This window comes from Ochotona princeps, chromosome 27, assembly GCF_030435755.1.
Source record: "Ochotona princeps isolate mOchPri1 chromosome 27, mOchPri1.hap1, whole genome shotgun sequence".
Classification (NCBI taxonomy): Eukaryota; Metazoa; Chordata; class Mammalia; order Lagomorpha; family Ochotonidae; genus Ochotona; species Ochotona princeps.
The window spans coordinates 25522709-25539709 of NC_080858.1; the positions used below are offsets into that span (position 1 = coordinate 25522709).

A 17001-nucleotide genomic window follows, 5' to 3' on the forward strand; every position below is an offset into this window, starting at 1 on the left:
GAGGTCTGCAGCTTTTACCAGGTCCCCCATGTCAGTACAGGAGCTCAGTTACTGGAGTCACCTCTGTGGCTTTCCCAGGTGCATTAGCAGGGGCCTGGATGAGAAGCAGAGCAGCCTAAACTTCAGCTGTGCCCACAGAGAATACCAGCACCACAGACACCATGTTACCGTGCTCCGTCCCAGAGCTGGACATGAGGCCGTGCTTTCTGAGTGGGAGGACTGAGCAACCCCAGAGCAGCAGAAAGGAGGCTTGGCAGTGTCATGACCCAGCTGCGGGAACAGATGGCCTCTCCAGGGCTCCCAGCCAGGGATGCTCACCACCACTGCTCTACTACAGCACCTCCAACTGGCACAGTCCTAATGTGACAACCTACAGGTGCATGGACGGAGGAGCAGCACAGAGCAAACAGGGGTGGCCAGACGAACGCGCGCCTGGAGCCCCTTGTGTAACACACTAGTGTGGGGGCTCTTTTTGTCAGTTCTCCCAGAGTGGCAACATGGGCATTCTGATTCCATTACTGTACCACTCACATGGGGACTGTGATTCCATTACTACCACTCACACATTTGAGCACTTTAACCAAGGGTTTACTACAACAGACACAGTGCCAACCCTTTTACAAGAATTAATTCATTTAACCCTTCCAGCAACTGTAAGGAAGTGTTAGCAACAACTCCATTTTACAAATTAAAGACCTCATGCTCAAAAAAGGAAAACATTCACAAAGTCATGCGGCCAATAAGAACAGAAACCAGTAGTCACAGCCAAACAGCAGAGGCCCACCGTCCACTGTGCCCACAAGGGCAAGAAACCCGACTTAGAAGCTCTTCCCTTTGTGTTACATTAGCATACTGGATATACATAGAAATTAAAAACAAATGTATAATATGAACACTATGTATATTTTCTCCTGCACCAAAAATAAATGCATAATAAAATCCTATATACATACAAGATCACAAGATTACAATTAAAATGCAAATTATCAAGTAACGTGTTATGGATTGAAGAGAAATTGGCTCCCACAACTCATGCAGACGTTTAAACTGCCTCATGCCATGGGCAGAGGAAACTGGCTCTAACTGTGGCCTCGTGGAAGACGGCATGGTGGGAGGTGTGCAGCCTGGGTGGTTATTTTAGCCACATGCCAACCTGCTTCTCTCGTCTGCTCCCGGCTCAGCATGCGACCGCTCCTCTGTACCCACTCTGCCACGTCACAGCCAGACTCCCACAGAAACTGAACTCAGAGCTGTGACATACTCTACTATACACAGAAATAAACGTTGCCTGGCCCAGGAAGCTCCTTGGTGGTATTTTTTTCTTTAAGATTATTTATTTTACTTGAAAGTTAGGATTACAGATGGAGAGTTTCCATCTGCTGAATCACTCCCAAAATGGCCGCAACGGATAGAGCTGGGCTTGTACAAAGCAAGGAGTGAGGAGTTTCTGGCAGATCTCCCACATGGCCCCAGGGGCCCAAGGCCACATGGGCACGTGGCCCAAGGCCATGGGCAGCCCTCCACTGCTTTCCCAGGCCATAAGCAGGAAGCTCGATGGGAAGCAGAACATCCAGGACACGAACCAGCACCCTTACGGGATGCCAGGGACACAGGCTACAATTAGCCTGATACACCACTGCACTGGACCCTCCTCTAGGGTATGTTAAACAGAAACCTGACAAAGACAGAATGTTACAGAGAAACATTATGTAAAGTTCATGTGAAAAAGAGAATATTTACCAAATGTGGTAACTTCCTATGGACAGTGGAATAATGTTATTAAATTTTATCAAAGCACACAACTAGATGACCCTGAGACTCAACCATGCGTAAGGTGTTCGCTTCTCACCCACTCCATGACTGTGGAGCTGTGCGCCATCCAGCCACAGTCCAGGAAAAACACAAGGACACAGGGAACAAGGCAGGGTTTAAGGCTGAGACAGAAAGCAAGCTTCAAGTTCTTCCCATCAGCAAAGTCCTCCTGACTCACTCTTCTTTTGAAGTGTGAGGGCAAGCTTTGCGGTCACAGAGCCTGAGGTAGAACTGGGCAGAACCGCTACACATAATACTGGCAGGACTGGGCAGTGGTTCCAAAACAGTTTTAAGAAACACAAATTGGGCCTGGTGGCATGGCCTAGTGGCTAAAGTCCTCGCCTTGAACGCCCCAGGATCCGATATGGGCGCCGGTTCTAATCCCGGCAGCTCCACTTCCCATCCAGCTCCCTGCTTGTGGCCTGGGAAAGCAGTCGAGGATGGCCCAAAGCTTTGGGACACTGCACCCACGTGGGAGACCTGGAAGAGTTTCCTGGTTCCTGGCTTCAGATCGGCGCGCATCGGCCCGTTGCGGCTCACTTGGGGAGTGAATCATCGGACGGAAGATCTTCCTCTCTGTCTCTCCTCCTCCCTGTATATCTGACTTTGTAATAAAAATAAATCTTTAAAAAAAAAAAAAGAAACACAAATTGGAGGCTGGCAGCAGGGCATAGCAAGCAAAGCTTCCACCTGTGGCACCAGTATCCCACATGGGAAAGCAACAGAGGATAGCTCAAGTGCTTGAGCCCCTGCACCCGCATAGGAAACGTGGAAGCAGCTCCTGGTTCCAGTTTGGCTCAGCTCTGGCCTTCAGGGAGTAAACTAGTGGATGGAAAATTTCTCTGTCTCTCCTCTCTGTAATTCTGCCTGTCAGATGAAAACAAATACAAATAAATCTTAAAAAAAAAAAAGGGCAGTGGGAGGGGGTTTGCTGGTACAATGACTCAGTTGGTTAATCCTCCCCCTATAAGAACTGGGATCCCATATGAGTGCAGGTTTGTGTTCTGGCTGCTCCTCTTCCCATCCAGCTCCCTGCTTGTGATCTGGGAAAGCAGTAGAGGATGACCCAAAGCCTTGTGACCCTGCACCTGTGTCGGAGACCAAGAAGAGGGTCTTCAGATAAGCTCGGCTCTGGCTACTGAGGCTACTTGGAGAGTGAACCAGCAGATGGAAGAATTTTCTCTTTCCTTCTCTCTGTGAATCTGCCTTTTCAATAAAAATAAATAAATCTTTTTTTAAAAAAAGCATCCAGCAGCATCTTTTCAAAGGGCACAGCCCACAAGCAGCCCAAGCATCCAGGAGAACACACGTTCCAGTTCCGTGAGTCCCTGGTGGGCCTAAGGGCCCGCATTCCATCGGCACCCAGGTGATGAACACAGTGGATGTGGACCACACGTCAACAGCAAGGATGACACAGAGCATTCCCAATGTGTACCACATTACAGCAGAGGGAAGGCGGCTGGGCTGCTCCATTACATAAGCCAAGGCCAGTACCTTCCTGGAGGGTTTCTCATAGTCTCTTACCACTCTGAGAAGACACAATGTGCCCTATTCCCACACGTTCCTGCCTGCATGTGAAGAGAGGTCTTAGGGACCAGCACAGAACAGACGGGCCTGAGATACAAGGACATGGCCCCCCAGAGCATCTCCTCCACGCCCATCTTCCAAGGAGAGGCACTCCACATGGCACACCAAATGGCATTGGCACAATTAGGACAACACTGGCCAACTCAGCACTGCCTCCCATCCCAGCTTTCTACCAGCGCACACCCTTGGAGGCAGCAGATGGTGGATCAATACAACATCTTCTTCGCAAAAGAGTTGTCAGAAGTTTATAAAACTATTTTCAATTGGGCAAAGAAATCTTGACCAAAAGTCTCCATCCATTGAAACCTTACTTAAACTTTGTAACACCTGTCGTCACCATACAAGTAGAAGTTTCCTTTAAACATATACACACACATGCATGCACCAAGGGAGGACCAGGCTTTGCTGGCAGTGAAACTGCAGCTTCCCAAAGAATGCATTCAGGTGGGCATTCTCAGAGGAGGAACTCTATCACGTAGAAAGTGACCACTGTGCCAATACTCACTGTCACCAAAACAGCTTTACTAATAATGTTCACATGAACAACAGAACTCAAATTTAATGTGAGCCAATCTTCTGCAAAAGCCAGGTTTATACTTAAAAATTCACCTTCAGTTCATTCTTACTTATTTATTAGCAAACACTAACCTATTTTCTATGTTAAAATTCGAACTCTACAAAACACTTAGACCTGAATCACCCCAACAATTCTGGCTTAGCATAAATCAAGCTTATGATTTTTTCCTAAGAAGCACACACAGAATTATAGACTTCTGCTTGCTGCTACTTCTAACACACGCGTACAGAGAAAGCGTCACTTCTAAGTGACAGCTTAATACATCCTGTGCTGGAATTTCATGGTTTTTTTCCACCTGTTCAATCTTTAGAAAACCCCAAGGGCAACCATTTAGCCCGGCAGTTGAAACAATGGTTACAATGTCCACATCCCACATCCAGGTGCCACGGTTCAAAGACCAGTTCCAGCTCCCTGCTAAAGCAGACTCTCGGAAGATCCAACAATAGCTCCAGCAACTGGGTACCCGACACTCCCGGGGAGACCAATGGCTCCAGTAACTGGGTACCCGACAATGACCGGAGAGACCAACGGCTCCAGTGACTGGGTGTCCAACAATCCCAGGGGAGACCAACGGCTCCAGTGACTGGGTGCCCAACACTCCCAGGGGAGACCAACAGCTCCAGTAACTGGGTGCCGAACACTCACTGGGGAAACCAACAGCTCCAGTGGCTGGGAGCCCGAAATGCCCAGGGGAGACCTGAAACAAATCCCCATTTTCAGCCCAACCCAGTTTCAACCTTAGAAAGGGAAACATCAGAAAGGAAGACATACTCTGTCTCAAATAAATACGTATAGACATCTATACATAAAAAGCTGGGTTTTTTTTTTTAATATTTATTTTATTTTTATTGAGAAGTCAGATATACAGAGAAGAGGAGAGACACGGAGGAAGATCTTCTGTCTGATGAATCACTCCCCAAGTGACTGCAACAGTCGGTGCTGCGCCAATCCGAAGCCAGGAGCCAGGAGCTCTTCCGGGTCTCCCATGCGGGTACAGACAGCCCAAGGCTTTGGGCCATCCTCGACTGCTTTCCCAGGCCACACACAGGGAGCTGGATGGGAAGTGGAGCTGCTGGGATTAGAACCGGCGCCCATATGGGATCCTGGCACGTTCAAGGCGAGGACTTCAGCCGCTAGGCCATACCGCCAGGCCCAAAGCTGGATTTTTTTTAAAGTAAAATTAAACCCCAGTAACCCGAGGCAGGTATTACAGTGTCAGGACTGTCTTCCCACTTGGGGCACCCACACTGTCTACTGGAGTGTCTGGCTTCAAGTCCCACCTCCACACACAAACCAGCTGCCTACTGATGTGCGGGCAACAGGTGATTGCTCCAATCCCTGGTTGCCCGCTACCCACACGGGCACTCTAATGGAGTTCCTGGTCCAGCCCTGGAGGCCGAGGGTGTTTGGGGAGTGAATCAGGACTTAAAACTGCTCTCTCTGTGCCACTCTGACCTTGAATCAATTAAATAAATGACACTTCTTTTAAAAGTGGTAACGTGCCTTGTCCAACACCTACATAACTATTTCACTGAACAGCTAATATCTGCCAGAATGCACCTGCAAAAGAAATCATGGAAAATTACTATTTATTAATAAACTCACAGTATAGTAAAGAAGTTGATGCAAACATGTAGCAAACTACAATAAACTAAATGTTGTAATAAAGGTAAGCATTACAAAAGGGCCCTGGAAAATGATTCAGATTCTACAAAGACATCAGAGGCATTCCCACATCCCTCACCAAAGAGGAACCCTCTCTCTGGTTAATTCAACTTCCCAAAAAGAGCACAGAGCTTCACAGAAACATAAGCTAACTCAGGCTTTATGGAAATGTTCAGGCTGCACGGACCTCCCATCTGGAGTGCTCAGTCCACACACACAGGCAGGCCTGGGAGACTCACGGGAAACAGACACATCAGTGGCACACAGAAGAATAAGCACAAGATCACCAAGTGGGCAAAAAAGTCTTAGAAAGAGGTCAGGGACTCATCACGTTAGTCTGAGCCCGGAAAAGAGAACAGCAAAGACAAGCTAACAGGCCAGAGGCCCGACTACTTCACTAAGCAGGCTTAGGAGAAACAGCACGCGCCCATGCAGTGCAGCTACAAACCTGGGTTGCCGGGACACCCACCCCGACACACAGAAGGCTGCACACAGGGAAGACAAGGAGCCAGGTCAACCCGGAGGCAGGCAAAGTTTCTGCCTTAGATCCCAAAAACAAGAAGAGAGCTCACACACAGAAAGAACTACAGAGAAGCTGAGTTTAGACAGGCAGAGATTTTATTTCAGAGACACATAATGAAAACTAGAAAAAGGAGTGCTAAGAGACAAGAAAGGAGAATGTCTGGGCCAGCATTGTGGTGCACAGGTGAAGTGGCTCTCTGTGATGTTAGCATCACATATGAGCCCTGGTTCATGTCTTAGCTGCTCTACTTCCAGCCCAGGTTCATGCTAATGGCCTGGGAGAAGCAGAATATGGCCCAAGCGTCTGGGCCCCTGCCACCCACGTAGGAGACCCTGATGAAGCTCCTGGCCCAGCCCTAGACTGCAACGCCATCTGAGAACTGAACAAGTGAGTCACAAAGCTAATCAAGAGCACCCCTGGATCAGTTTCTACACTTGGGAACACACAAGTGCCTCATCTGTTCCCTCCATCCTGGGCGTGTTTAAAAACATGTGTGATTCACAAAAAGTGGTAACTCCTCCAGCTTCAGCCTGGTGGGGAACACTACCATGAGTCTGGCAACCAGTTCCTGCTAAGATGCTAAAACTGCTATTTTGCTCACAGTCACTGCTACATTATCACTGCAAAAACAATCTGGAACTCACTGACTGATGGACAGCCTGCACAAACTCCCTATGGTTTCTCAGCAAACACTTAGAGATGTGCTACCCAAGCTATATAAACACTATCACCTGCTCCTGGACCTACGCGAGTGCCCTAACCCAAGATAAAAGCAGAAAAGAAAACAAACACAGTGACAGGATGGGTTAGGGTTAGGGACAGGCTCCAGTCAGGTGCACTCTGCTAAGGCAGCCGGGGATGCAGCAGCAGCCGGTCCAAGTGCTCGCGCCACCCATGTGGGCAGCAGGGACAGAGTGCCCAGTTCCTGGCTCTGTCCTGGCCTAGCCCCAGTCCTTGCAGCCAAATGGGAAGTCAGTCAGTCAGTCTCTCCCCCCCCCCTTGTGTGTGTGTGTGTGTGTGTGTAAAACTGCCTTTCCAATAGGAAGGAGGGAAGGAAGAAAGGGAGGCGGGGAGGGAGGAACCTAGGAGTCTGAAGAGCAGCGGAGCGGTTTCTGGAAAACTCCAAATGATGACAGAACAGCTCAGGGACTACTCCCTCTGAAAAGCAGACTTGTTCAGACAGCCTCTATTTGTCCCCCTCTTCCCACATCCACAATCTGGGAGAACCAGCACCCGACTCCGAATTCGAACACAGAAAGCAAGTAGGACAAAACAATGACACTGACAAGACTTCCACCAGTTCACACTGGTTTCTTTAATCATTTATTTACATTTATAGAAGCTGAAATGATTCATTCTTTATACCAACCATCAGATTCTAACCATAATATTGTACACAGTTTTAAGCAGTTTTTTTTTCCAAAGGGAGTTCAGCAAAGATGAGGAATACCAGCTCTCATACAGAGGATTTGACTGGACAAGGAAATTAAAATGTCACACTAGAAACAAAACACATCTGTGTTGCTCAGCACCATTTTTCTGGCACCTAGCTTGGCCCTCTTGTAATAAAAGATACCCAATAAACATTTGCTGAGTGGTTGGATGTTTGAAACGAGATCTAAGCCCAGGTTAACAGCTGCTTTTCCTACTGTGTGAAATCCTTTCCTTAGCTCTCTAACACAACACTGGGGAGAACCCCAACACAGCTACACGATACACTCAGAGAACAGAACTTCACTTACTAGATTTGAAAGCTTGCTATGGGCTGTACATAACTTTATAGAGTCTCACAGAAACAACAGTTCACAACCAAACTAATAGCTCTATCATTTCTGCTTCTAAACATCTGCCATCTGAATTCAGCAATGAAGTAATTTTCTATTCCCAGAAGAAATGACAGTAACATGCTAGTGTTAATCATCACACACAGTTGCTACCCTCCCACAGACTACACAGATATTTCACTTTCTCAGATGACTCCCTGTGGACCCAAATTCCCTAAGGTTTCTTATACTGCAACAATTTCTAAATTCTTAAATTTTAGCTTCTTATATTGATTCTTGCTGTAACAGGAACTTGAGATTACAGGTGAAGACTGCCCCCGCCAATGCACGAAGACAATTCTGAGCGCAGCGTTTTATCTAGGTGACATCTTCCCTGCCAGCTTTGACATGTGTCACTATGTCTCACAACAGGATTTCCCTGTCCTTGAATCTTCCTGCTATTTAGATTGTGTGCTTGCCGGCACAACAAGGACAAGGGGGTTCTATTCACCAGCTAGTCTTGCGGTTGGAGCAATAACTTATTTTTCTTTTAAAGATTTATTTTATTTTTATTACAAAGTCAGATATACTGAGAGGAGGAGAGATAGAGAGGAAGTGGAGCTGCCAGGATTAGAACCAGCGGCCATATGGGATCAAGGCGAGGACCTTAGCCACTAGGCCACGCCGCCGAGCCCAATAACTTATTTTTTAAAAAGTAATCAATCTGGGCCCAGCGTGGTGGCCTAGCGGCTAAAGTCCTCGCCTTGAACGCACCAGAATCCCATATGGGCGCCGGTTCTAATCCCGGCAGCCCTGCTTCCATCCAGTACAAGCCTGCTTGTGGCCTGGGAAAGCAGTCGAGGATGGCCCAAAGCTTTGGGACACTGCACCCACGTGGGAGACCTGGAAGAGTTTCCTGGTTCCTGGCTTCGGATAGACTCAGCACCAGCCGTTGCGGTCACTTGGGAAGTGAATCATCAGACAGCAGACCTTCCTCTCTGTCTCTCCTCCTCTCTCTATATATCTGAGTTTGCAATAAAAATAAATAAATCTTAATAAAAAAAGGAATCAATCAAATTGTAACTAAGACCAACAAGTATACAGTTAGTACTGAATCACACATGGCATAAAGAATATAATTAGATTCTCTGGGGACTGAAGCCAACCCACTCCTATCATGTTCCCACACCTGAGTTACTCACAAAAAAAAAAAAATCGTTCTACCCGAGGCCATGACCTACCAAGGATCCTCCAACGGGAACCGCCCTGAATCATAATAAAAAAAAAAAATCCAAACCTGACATTCCTTACAAGAAAAAGGAAGCTTGGGCCCTGGGCCGTGGCCTAGTGGCTAAAGTCCTCGCATTGAATGCGCACCGGAGTCCCATATGGGCGCCGGTTCTAATCCCGGCAGCTCCACTTCCCATCCAGCTGCCTGCTTGTGGCCTGGGAAAGCAGTCAAGGATGGCCCAATGCTTTTGGACCTTGCACCCACGTGGGAGACCTGGAGGAAGTTCCTGGTTCCTGGCTCTGGATCGGCACAGCATCGGCTGTTGCACTCACTTGGGGAGTGATTCATCGGATGGAAGATCTTCCTCTCTGTCTCTCCTCTTCTCTGTATATCTGACTTTGTAATAAAAATAAATAAATCTTAAAAAAAAAAAGGAAGCTTGCAGTAAAGACTTCCAGGAGAACATGGGTGCATCCTTCTCCAGAGGCTTCATCAGGAAACACTCCAAATACCAAGGACGTCCAGGTGTGGCCCCAGACTCAGTGCCTAAGACGGGATCAGTGCAAGGAATGGCACGAGCCGAGAGGTCTGAAGCTGGCCCTTAGCCCTGTGGCCATCCAGTCCCTCCTTTGGCCAGCTCTGCAGAAGGACTTCTGGCCACTGAGCGGGTGCTTCTCAACAATGGCCTGTATTCTTGGGGGCAGAGAAGCAAACCGCTCTGTTTGACACTGCCCTCTCCCATTGTTCGACCCACCCTGGGCTCCTCCCTGGATTTCAGAAGTGGTGGTAGGAAAGTAACAGAGAAACCAGCCAAGAGCTGGTGCCAAGGGAGGCGAGCAGAAGCTGGGGGCCCCCAGTTCACTTGCTGCATGGAACATACTGTTTCTGAGAAGGCTGCCGAGCTGCACACAGCCTCTCCCTCTGGGCTTCTCCGAGTTCCCCTCAAGCCATGCCTTCAGGAGCGCTCAGGATGCTAGCCAAACACCAGCCAGAAGAGGCCTCTTCCTCCAGGGCTGGCCCAGCTCCCCACAATCCTCCCTCCAGGAGCTTCTCTTCTACCGGCCACCACCCACACCCTGCTCAGGGCTCCCCAGCCCCCAGGCCGGTTGTGGGGTAGATCAGCTTCCCCCCTTCCTTGCTGTCCCTACAAACACACACACAGCAGCACTTCTGGTTTCTGCACACACCTAAAAGGCTACAAGGAAAGAGAGGGAACGACAGACAGCAAAAATACAACAGCCACAAGTGAAGATGAAGGCCCTGCCCCCAACTGGCCCTCCGAGTTCTGCTTCGTGGGTATCTTCAAAAGCACAGAGCACTGACAGCAATACACCAACGCAACCTACACAGGCCAAACATGACCTGCTTTGCAAAATACATCATGGCTCCAAAACAGTCAACCCAATCATTTTAACCAACGCACACTTCTTTCTTACTGGTTTTCTTCTATTTCCTTAAAATCACTGGTTCAAAAGTTGTTTTAAAGGATATGCAAAACACTATGAACATTTTATCCGACATAAATGAGAATGTACAGCAAGCACGTTAGGACTTGCAAACAGGTGAGTCAAAAGCAGCTAGCTCTGCCCCTCTCAACATGGTGCCCTACTGCCGACCAATTCTGCCCTCAGTCACCAAAGTTCCGCCAAATTCTGCAAATGGTGTCTGAAAACCAGAATAGTTCAGTCTTACAAAAACCATTCTACTGAATGATCACACACGGTGCCGGCAATACACAGGCCCTTTTCTTCAGCAACAGTCAGCATACTGGTCTGCTTACAGTGAGGGTACATCACCCAACTGTTAGGCTGGCAACTGCAGGATTAGAACGAATTAACTCCGGGCGGCCCTGGCGCGAGGGCCACCGGCACAGCGCAGGTGCAGGCTGCCCTGGCCTGCGCTCATGGAATTTCCCGGGCCGAGCGATCTGCAGCCATTTAATTCGCCTCAGCAGTTCCTCCCAAAACAGCAGTTCTCTGAGCTCACAAGAAACTTAGGACTGAAACTGGCCGAGATCACTTTATCTCATTTGTCCAGCATAATGCCATTTAATCAGGACACTCAGACACTTGTGACAAAAGCGTGTCCCCCACACCGGGCTCACCTCCAAGTGTGCATGAAGCAGGTAACTGGAATAATCTCACAGAGGGAAACCTGGGCCTGACCCTTCCGAGCGTCCGTATCCAGTAACAAAGAAGTTTAACCTATTGTGTAGTTCACGATCGGACACTTCTGGTGTTATTATTACTGTTGTTGTTTGTTTGTTCCTTAAGCAATGGAGTGAAACTGCACCCTCCGGCCCCAGACTCCCGCTGCCCACGCCGCGCTCCACCACGCAGCCGGCCGGTGCGCACCGGGCCTGCCGGCCACGCCGAGCGCCCGGCGGGCAGCGGGCAGCGGGCAGCGGGCAGCGGGCAGCCGGCCCCGGCCCGCGCGCTCACCGCGTGGAGGTGCCCTTGCGCACGTCGCACATCATGCACTTGAAGGCCTCGGCGCCGTTCCGGAAGGTGCAGACGCTGCAGTCCCAGTAGCCCTCGTCCGAGGACGGCTTCGGCTGCCGCTTCGGCCTGCGGGACACAACCGGGACACGACACAGCGCGGGTCACCGGCAGGCCGCGCTCGCGCCCCGCAGCCCGGCCCCGACCCCGGCGAGCTCCGGCCGCCGCCATCGCGGCTCCATTGTGGGGCCGCGCTCGTCCGCGGCGCCGCCCCCGCCCGCCCGCCGCCCGGCCCGGCCGCGCGCCGGTACCTGGTGGGGCTCTTCTTGTCGCCCATGGCTCGGCCGCCGCGCTCGCCGAGACGCCGCCGCCGCCGCCGCCGCGCTGACTCGCTCGCGGGCTGAGGCGCGGGCGGAAGCGGGCGGCGAGGAGGGCGGGGAGGCCGCGCGGCCGGGTCGCGAGCCGCCGCCGCCGCCGGAGCCCACGCAGCCTCCAGCTGTCGGGGAACTCCTCCGGCCACGTGACCCGCGCGCGCCAACCGGCGGCCGCGCCGGGACTTCAAACGCGGCCCGGCCGAGGAGGGCGCGGGCCCGGCCTGCGGGGAGACGCTGCGGCCCCGCTCGGAGCGCGGCCGGGCTGAGGAGGGAGCGGGGCGGCTGGAGGGCGAGACCGGGCTGAGGAGGGCGAGACCGGGCTGAGGAGGGCGAGGCCCGGCTGCGGGGCGCCCGGGAACCCTGCAGGCCAGCGCGGGAGGCCGGCTGTGCGCGCTCGCAGGCCCGGCCGGGTGGGGAGGAAGCCGAGGCTGCGGAGAGGCCGGGAGACTTGCCCCGGGTTATGTAAGGGGCGCGCACGGAGGCCGGGAGTCCGGCCCGCTGTGGCTCCGGACGCGCTCTGTCTGCAGTAGCCCAGGCTGACTCCAACCCTTGCACAACGTTGTGCTTTCAACGCCTCTGCCGAGGCCGTGCTCTGATGCAGACGGAGGTGCGGGCGTCTGCTCCGGGTCCTGGGCCGGGCCCGGGAGCACCTCCCCAGTCCGGGTCGGCAGGGCCGCTCTCGGGCCCGGGTGAGGCTGCAGGTGCCGCGCGTGGGCTGCACAGGGAGTCCCGCGGCCCAACCGCGGTACGGCCTAGGGCATTCTGAGGAGATTGTGTGATTGGAGCTCTAAGTGCTCGGGGTGATATGCAAATGTGCGCCCGTGCTAGCCTAGTCCTTCATTTTAAAGACAAGCGACTTAGGGACCCGATGGCCAGGGCTCTTCTTCAGGCAGGGCTGGCGCGAGGGCTCAGGCAGCCTGTTAGCCTCCCTCCGAGTCACCCCGGGGTCACCAGGCGCTTCTTGCAGATGTGGAGTACGCTGCCCAGTGGCTGAGGACAGCTCAAGAAAAGGCGATCCAGTGCCATCGTGGTCAACCTAAAGTCAGTCCATAGGCCCCTTGCAAGCCTGAGGCACAGTAGGGAGTGAGAACTCCTCCCTGGGACGACCTTGGAGGACACTGACAGGAAAAGTGGAGCAGAAGGGATGGGACAGCCTGTGTTTTTAAAATCAAAGCCTAAGCATGCTGGAAAGCTCCTCGCCACCTCGACAAGTGCAGAGCCTCTTCCTGCACTGGCAGCAAGTGGCCCACAGAGCCACACACTGCAGCCAGGTGGGCCCCGCCTTGGGTGTCCTGGTCCCTGAGGTTCAGCCCTGCAGCAGTGTGGCACTCAGTGATTGTTCTGAGGTGTGGTTGTTAGGCCTAGTGATGGAGACACCCTGGGACACCTGCATTCCCCGGCCGAGTGTCTAGGCTCCAGCGCTGAGTCGAGTCAGCTTGGGGTACACCCTGGGAAGTGGCAGTAATAGCTCCACTGCTCGGCTCCCTGCCCCTGTGGGTGAGCCTCAGGTGGGCTTCCCAGCTCCCAGCTGTGGCCCAACCCAGTGACAGCTGTTGCAGGCATGTGAGTTATGAACCAGTGAATGGGAGAACTCTGTGTTTCACCCTCTCTCCTTCTCCTCTTATCATTGATAAAAATTTAAAGTTGTGAATAAATGCCTTCACTTGGGTCACAAGTCTCAAATGCGGTGTTTTCTTCCCCAGTGGGGCTTCCACCTGTTTAGCATAGTACAGGCAGCAGATGGTCCACAAACGGTGACGTTTGCTACGACCCTTCAGACTGGCACAGTGGTCCATGCCCTTTGCTACCCCCACGACCTCCTGCTTGCTGTTGTTATGCTGGGCAGGTCTCTGCACAGTAAAGCACCACGCCCTCTCCTTACAGTGTCCCTGCTGTCTGGGAGAACAGCAAGAAGTCTGTGGCCACCAGAGTGGCCCGTGTGCCTACCCAGAGAACAGTAAGAAGCTGTGGTCAACAGATTGGCCCGTGTGCCTACCCATTTGGGCATCTTTCCAACACGCAAACCTACAGTTCTCAGGAGTCATCTGTTCTCTGATGAGAGTACTTCAACATTTTTAAAGAAAAGATTAGTTTATCTTTCTAGAAAGGGAGAGACACACAGGCAAAGAAATCTTCCATCTGCTGGTTCACTCCCCAGATGGCTGCAATGGCCAGACCCGAGCCAATCAGAAGCTGGAAGCCAGTAGTTTCTTCCAGGTCTCCCACAAGGATGAGGGGTCCAAGGACTTAGGCCATCCTCTGCTGTTTTCCCAGGCTTCTAGCAAGGAGCTGGATGGAGAGTGGAGCAGCTAGAACTCCAATCGGTGCCCATGTGGGATGCCAGCATTACAGGCGAGGCATTATGTTGCTATGTCAGGCTCTGGACCCTCCGTGATAGTTTTAACAACTTGACATTGAAGTGTTGAAGCATTCTGGGGTGTTGATATAATCATACCCATTTCCATTCCAAAACACTTCCCAGGATAGGAGACTAGAGAAGTCAATGATACTGTGCCTGCGATTACATGCCCAAGTGGCCAGGAACCTGTCTTGGGTCTGCAGACTGACCACAAGGTTCCAGTGACGCTGTTAGGACGAGCACTGAAGTGATTGGGCAAACACAACAGCGACTGCGCACTCGTCTTGTGTAGTTATCTGGCAGTGGCAGGTGGTACCTGGAGTTTGAGAGGAAACAGAATGGCTAAAGCAGAAATGAGTAAAACTTTCCCAAGAGACAGAACTAAAATTCAAGTACAAAGCCCTAACCCAGATATCCAAAACCAATCTCTGAAATGTTCCCCAAATCACAAACTTCTTGAATGTGGACTTGATACAAGTGGAAAACTCTACCATAAAAATCTCATTTGCTGCACAGAATGAAGATATGCTGTATAAAATTGTCTTCACGCTAAAGAATAAAAATATATGGAACATAAATGAGTCTCGTGTTTAGACCTAGGCTTTGTTGCACAAATACCTTCTTGTGTATCTGCACACATCCCTGGTCTTAGAAGCTCTGAAACCTCTGGTCCCAGGCTCTTTTTTTCTTTTTTAAGATTTATCTTATTTTTATTGGAAAGTCAGATACACATAGAGGAGGAGAGACAGAGAGAAAGATCTTCCGTCCGATGATTCACTCCCCAAGTGAGCACAACGGCCGATGCTATACCAGTCCGAAGCCAGGATCCAGGAACTTCCTCCAGGTCTCCCACGCAGGTGCAGGGTCCCAAGGCTTTGGGCCGTCCTCGACTACCTTCCCAGGCCAGAAGCAGAGAGCTGGATGGGAAGTGGAGCTGCCGGGATTAGAACCGGCGCCCATATGGGATTCCGGCGCTTTCAAGGCAAAGACATTGGCCACTAGGCCACGCTGCCGGGCTCTGGGAGTAAGGGATGCTCACTCAGCCTGTGTAATAACAAGCTGCTTGTGAAACTGGACTTTTAAAGATTAGTTTATGTTGTTTTAGTTGGTTGGGGTCTTGTATTTGCAAAGTAGGCATAGCTTTACTGATTGTGTTGGTTGTACAAGGTGTATATTGCCAGTTACATCTCTGGGGTTTTGTATCATAGTGCTGCGTATTGAATAGTTGAGATGGATGTATTTTGGCACAGAGTTTGAAGCTGGGAGCCTAAGATCGAGGTGGTGGCAGAGTCAGTTACTTCAGCAACCTCCTCCTGGCCATGCCCTGATCCTGGATGGCCTCTTATCAGAATGCCATTCCAGGCCGAAGGTTATCTTAATGACCTAGTTGTAATTTAATTTATCTCTTTGAAGATACTACCTCCCAATGTAATTGCCTTCTGTGGTATTACAAGTGAGGACCTCAACATGTGAATTGGGGTCACAATTCAACCCATATCAGTAAATCAAAAGAAAACAAAAGGTTATAATAAATGTTTTGTAAGCAACTGACAAGTTCTTGTAACAATGTTGCTACAGGTTTAGTCTAAATGTGAAATGCTTAAGCTTATGTCAGATAAAAAGACATTAAGGCAGTTCAGTACAAACACCACATGATTAGCCAGGACTCAAGTGGGTACTGGGGTAAATGAGTATTTCTAAAAAAAACAAACGCTCAAATTAAGTGAGCAAACCCCAGTGCGTAAATCATCCTACATCAGTTCTACCCATATTTCCCAGTTAAATGGCTACAGGTCAGGTAAAGCAGGAAAGTCTTTGCATTCTCAGTGTTTTTCAGACTGAAGGCGTGTCAGTGTGTCGGCACCAACTTAGACGGGGCAGGCTTGGTTAATGTGATCTCTGGATGGCCCAGAAGGCGTCCAGTCACAGCCCACGCTGAACAGCAAAACAGGAGCTGTTTTCCAGGTGGGCAGTATGGAAGTGCGGCCTGCAACAGGTGGGTGGCATGGCTTCGCTCTACAACCTCGACCATCCACCACGGGCTCCTTCATCACACAGGATGTCTGCTTTCTGTGTGCTCAAATTGATATATTATCTATTTTTAACCATATAGTACTTTTACATATCAGTGCAATATTAATACAAAATAGATGGAATATAATATATAGCCACATTTTAAAAATATTTTTATTTTAGATGGATAGGCAGATTTGCAGAGAGAAGCAGTGACAGAAACATCTTCCATCCGCTGGTTCACTCTCCAGATGGCCACAACAGCCAGAGCTGAACCTAGGTGAAGCCAGAAGCCAAAAGCTTCTTCCAGGTCTCCCACACGGGTGAGGGTCAAAGGACTTCGGCCGTCCTCTGCTGCCTTCCAGGCCACAAGCAGGGAGCTGGATAGGAAGTGGAGCAGCCAGGATACAAACTGGCTCCCCTATGGGATGCTGGTGCATAGAGGTGGAGGATTAGACAATTACATCATTGTGCTGACACCCACAATGCTAAGAATATAATATTCCCTCCCTCCCTCTTCCCTTCCTTTCTTTTGTTTATGTAAGTAGCTAGCGATTTCACAGGAACTAGTTGGATATTAAGTATCACCAGCCTCTTTGATACCTTATTTTCTTTCTTTTTTTTTTTTTTAATTTATTTTATTCTTATTACAAAGTCAG

General features: G+C 50.5%; 1 protein-coding gene across 1 annotated transcript in view; it reads right to left on the reverse strand.

Moving 5' to 3' along the window:
- The window catches only part of YAF2 (YY1 associated factor 2), a 36719-nt gene extending 24700 nt beyond the window's left edge, over nucleotides 1-12019 (reverse strand). Inside the window, exons 1-2 of the mRNA XM_058656129.1 lie at nucleotides 11908-12019; nucleotides 11600-11725 (exon numbers count right to left, since the gene is read on the reverse strand). Of these exons, the coding sequence (XP_058512112.1) occupies nucleotides 11600-11725; nucleotides 11908-11933 (152 nt within the window). The 5' untranslated portion in view covers nucleotides 11934-12019. The remainder of the gene's footprint in view (nucleotides 1-11599; nucleotides 11726-11907) is intronic.
- Nucleotides 12020-17001: the final 4982 nt, after the last annotated feature.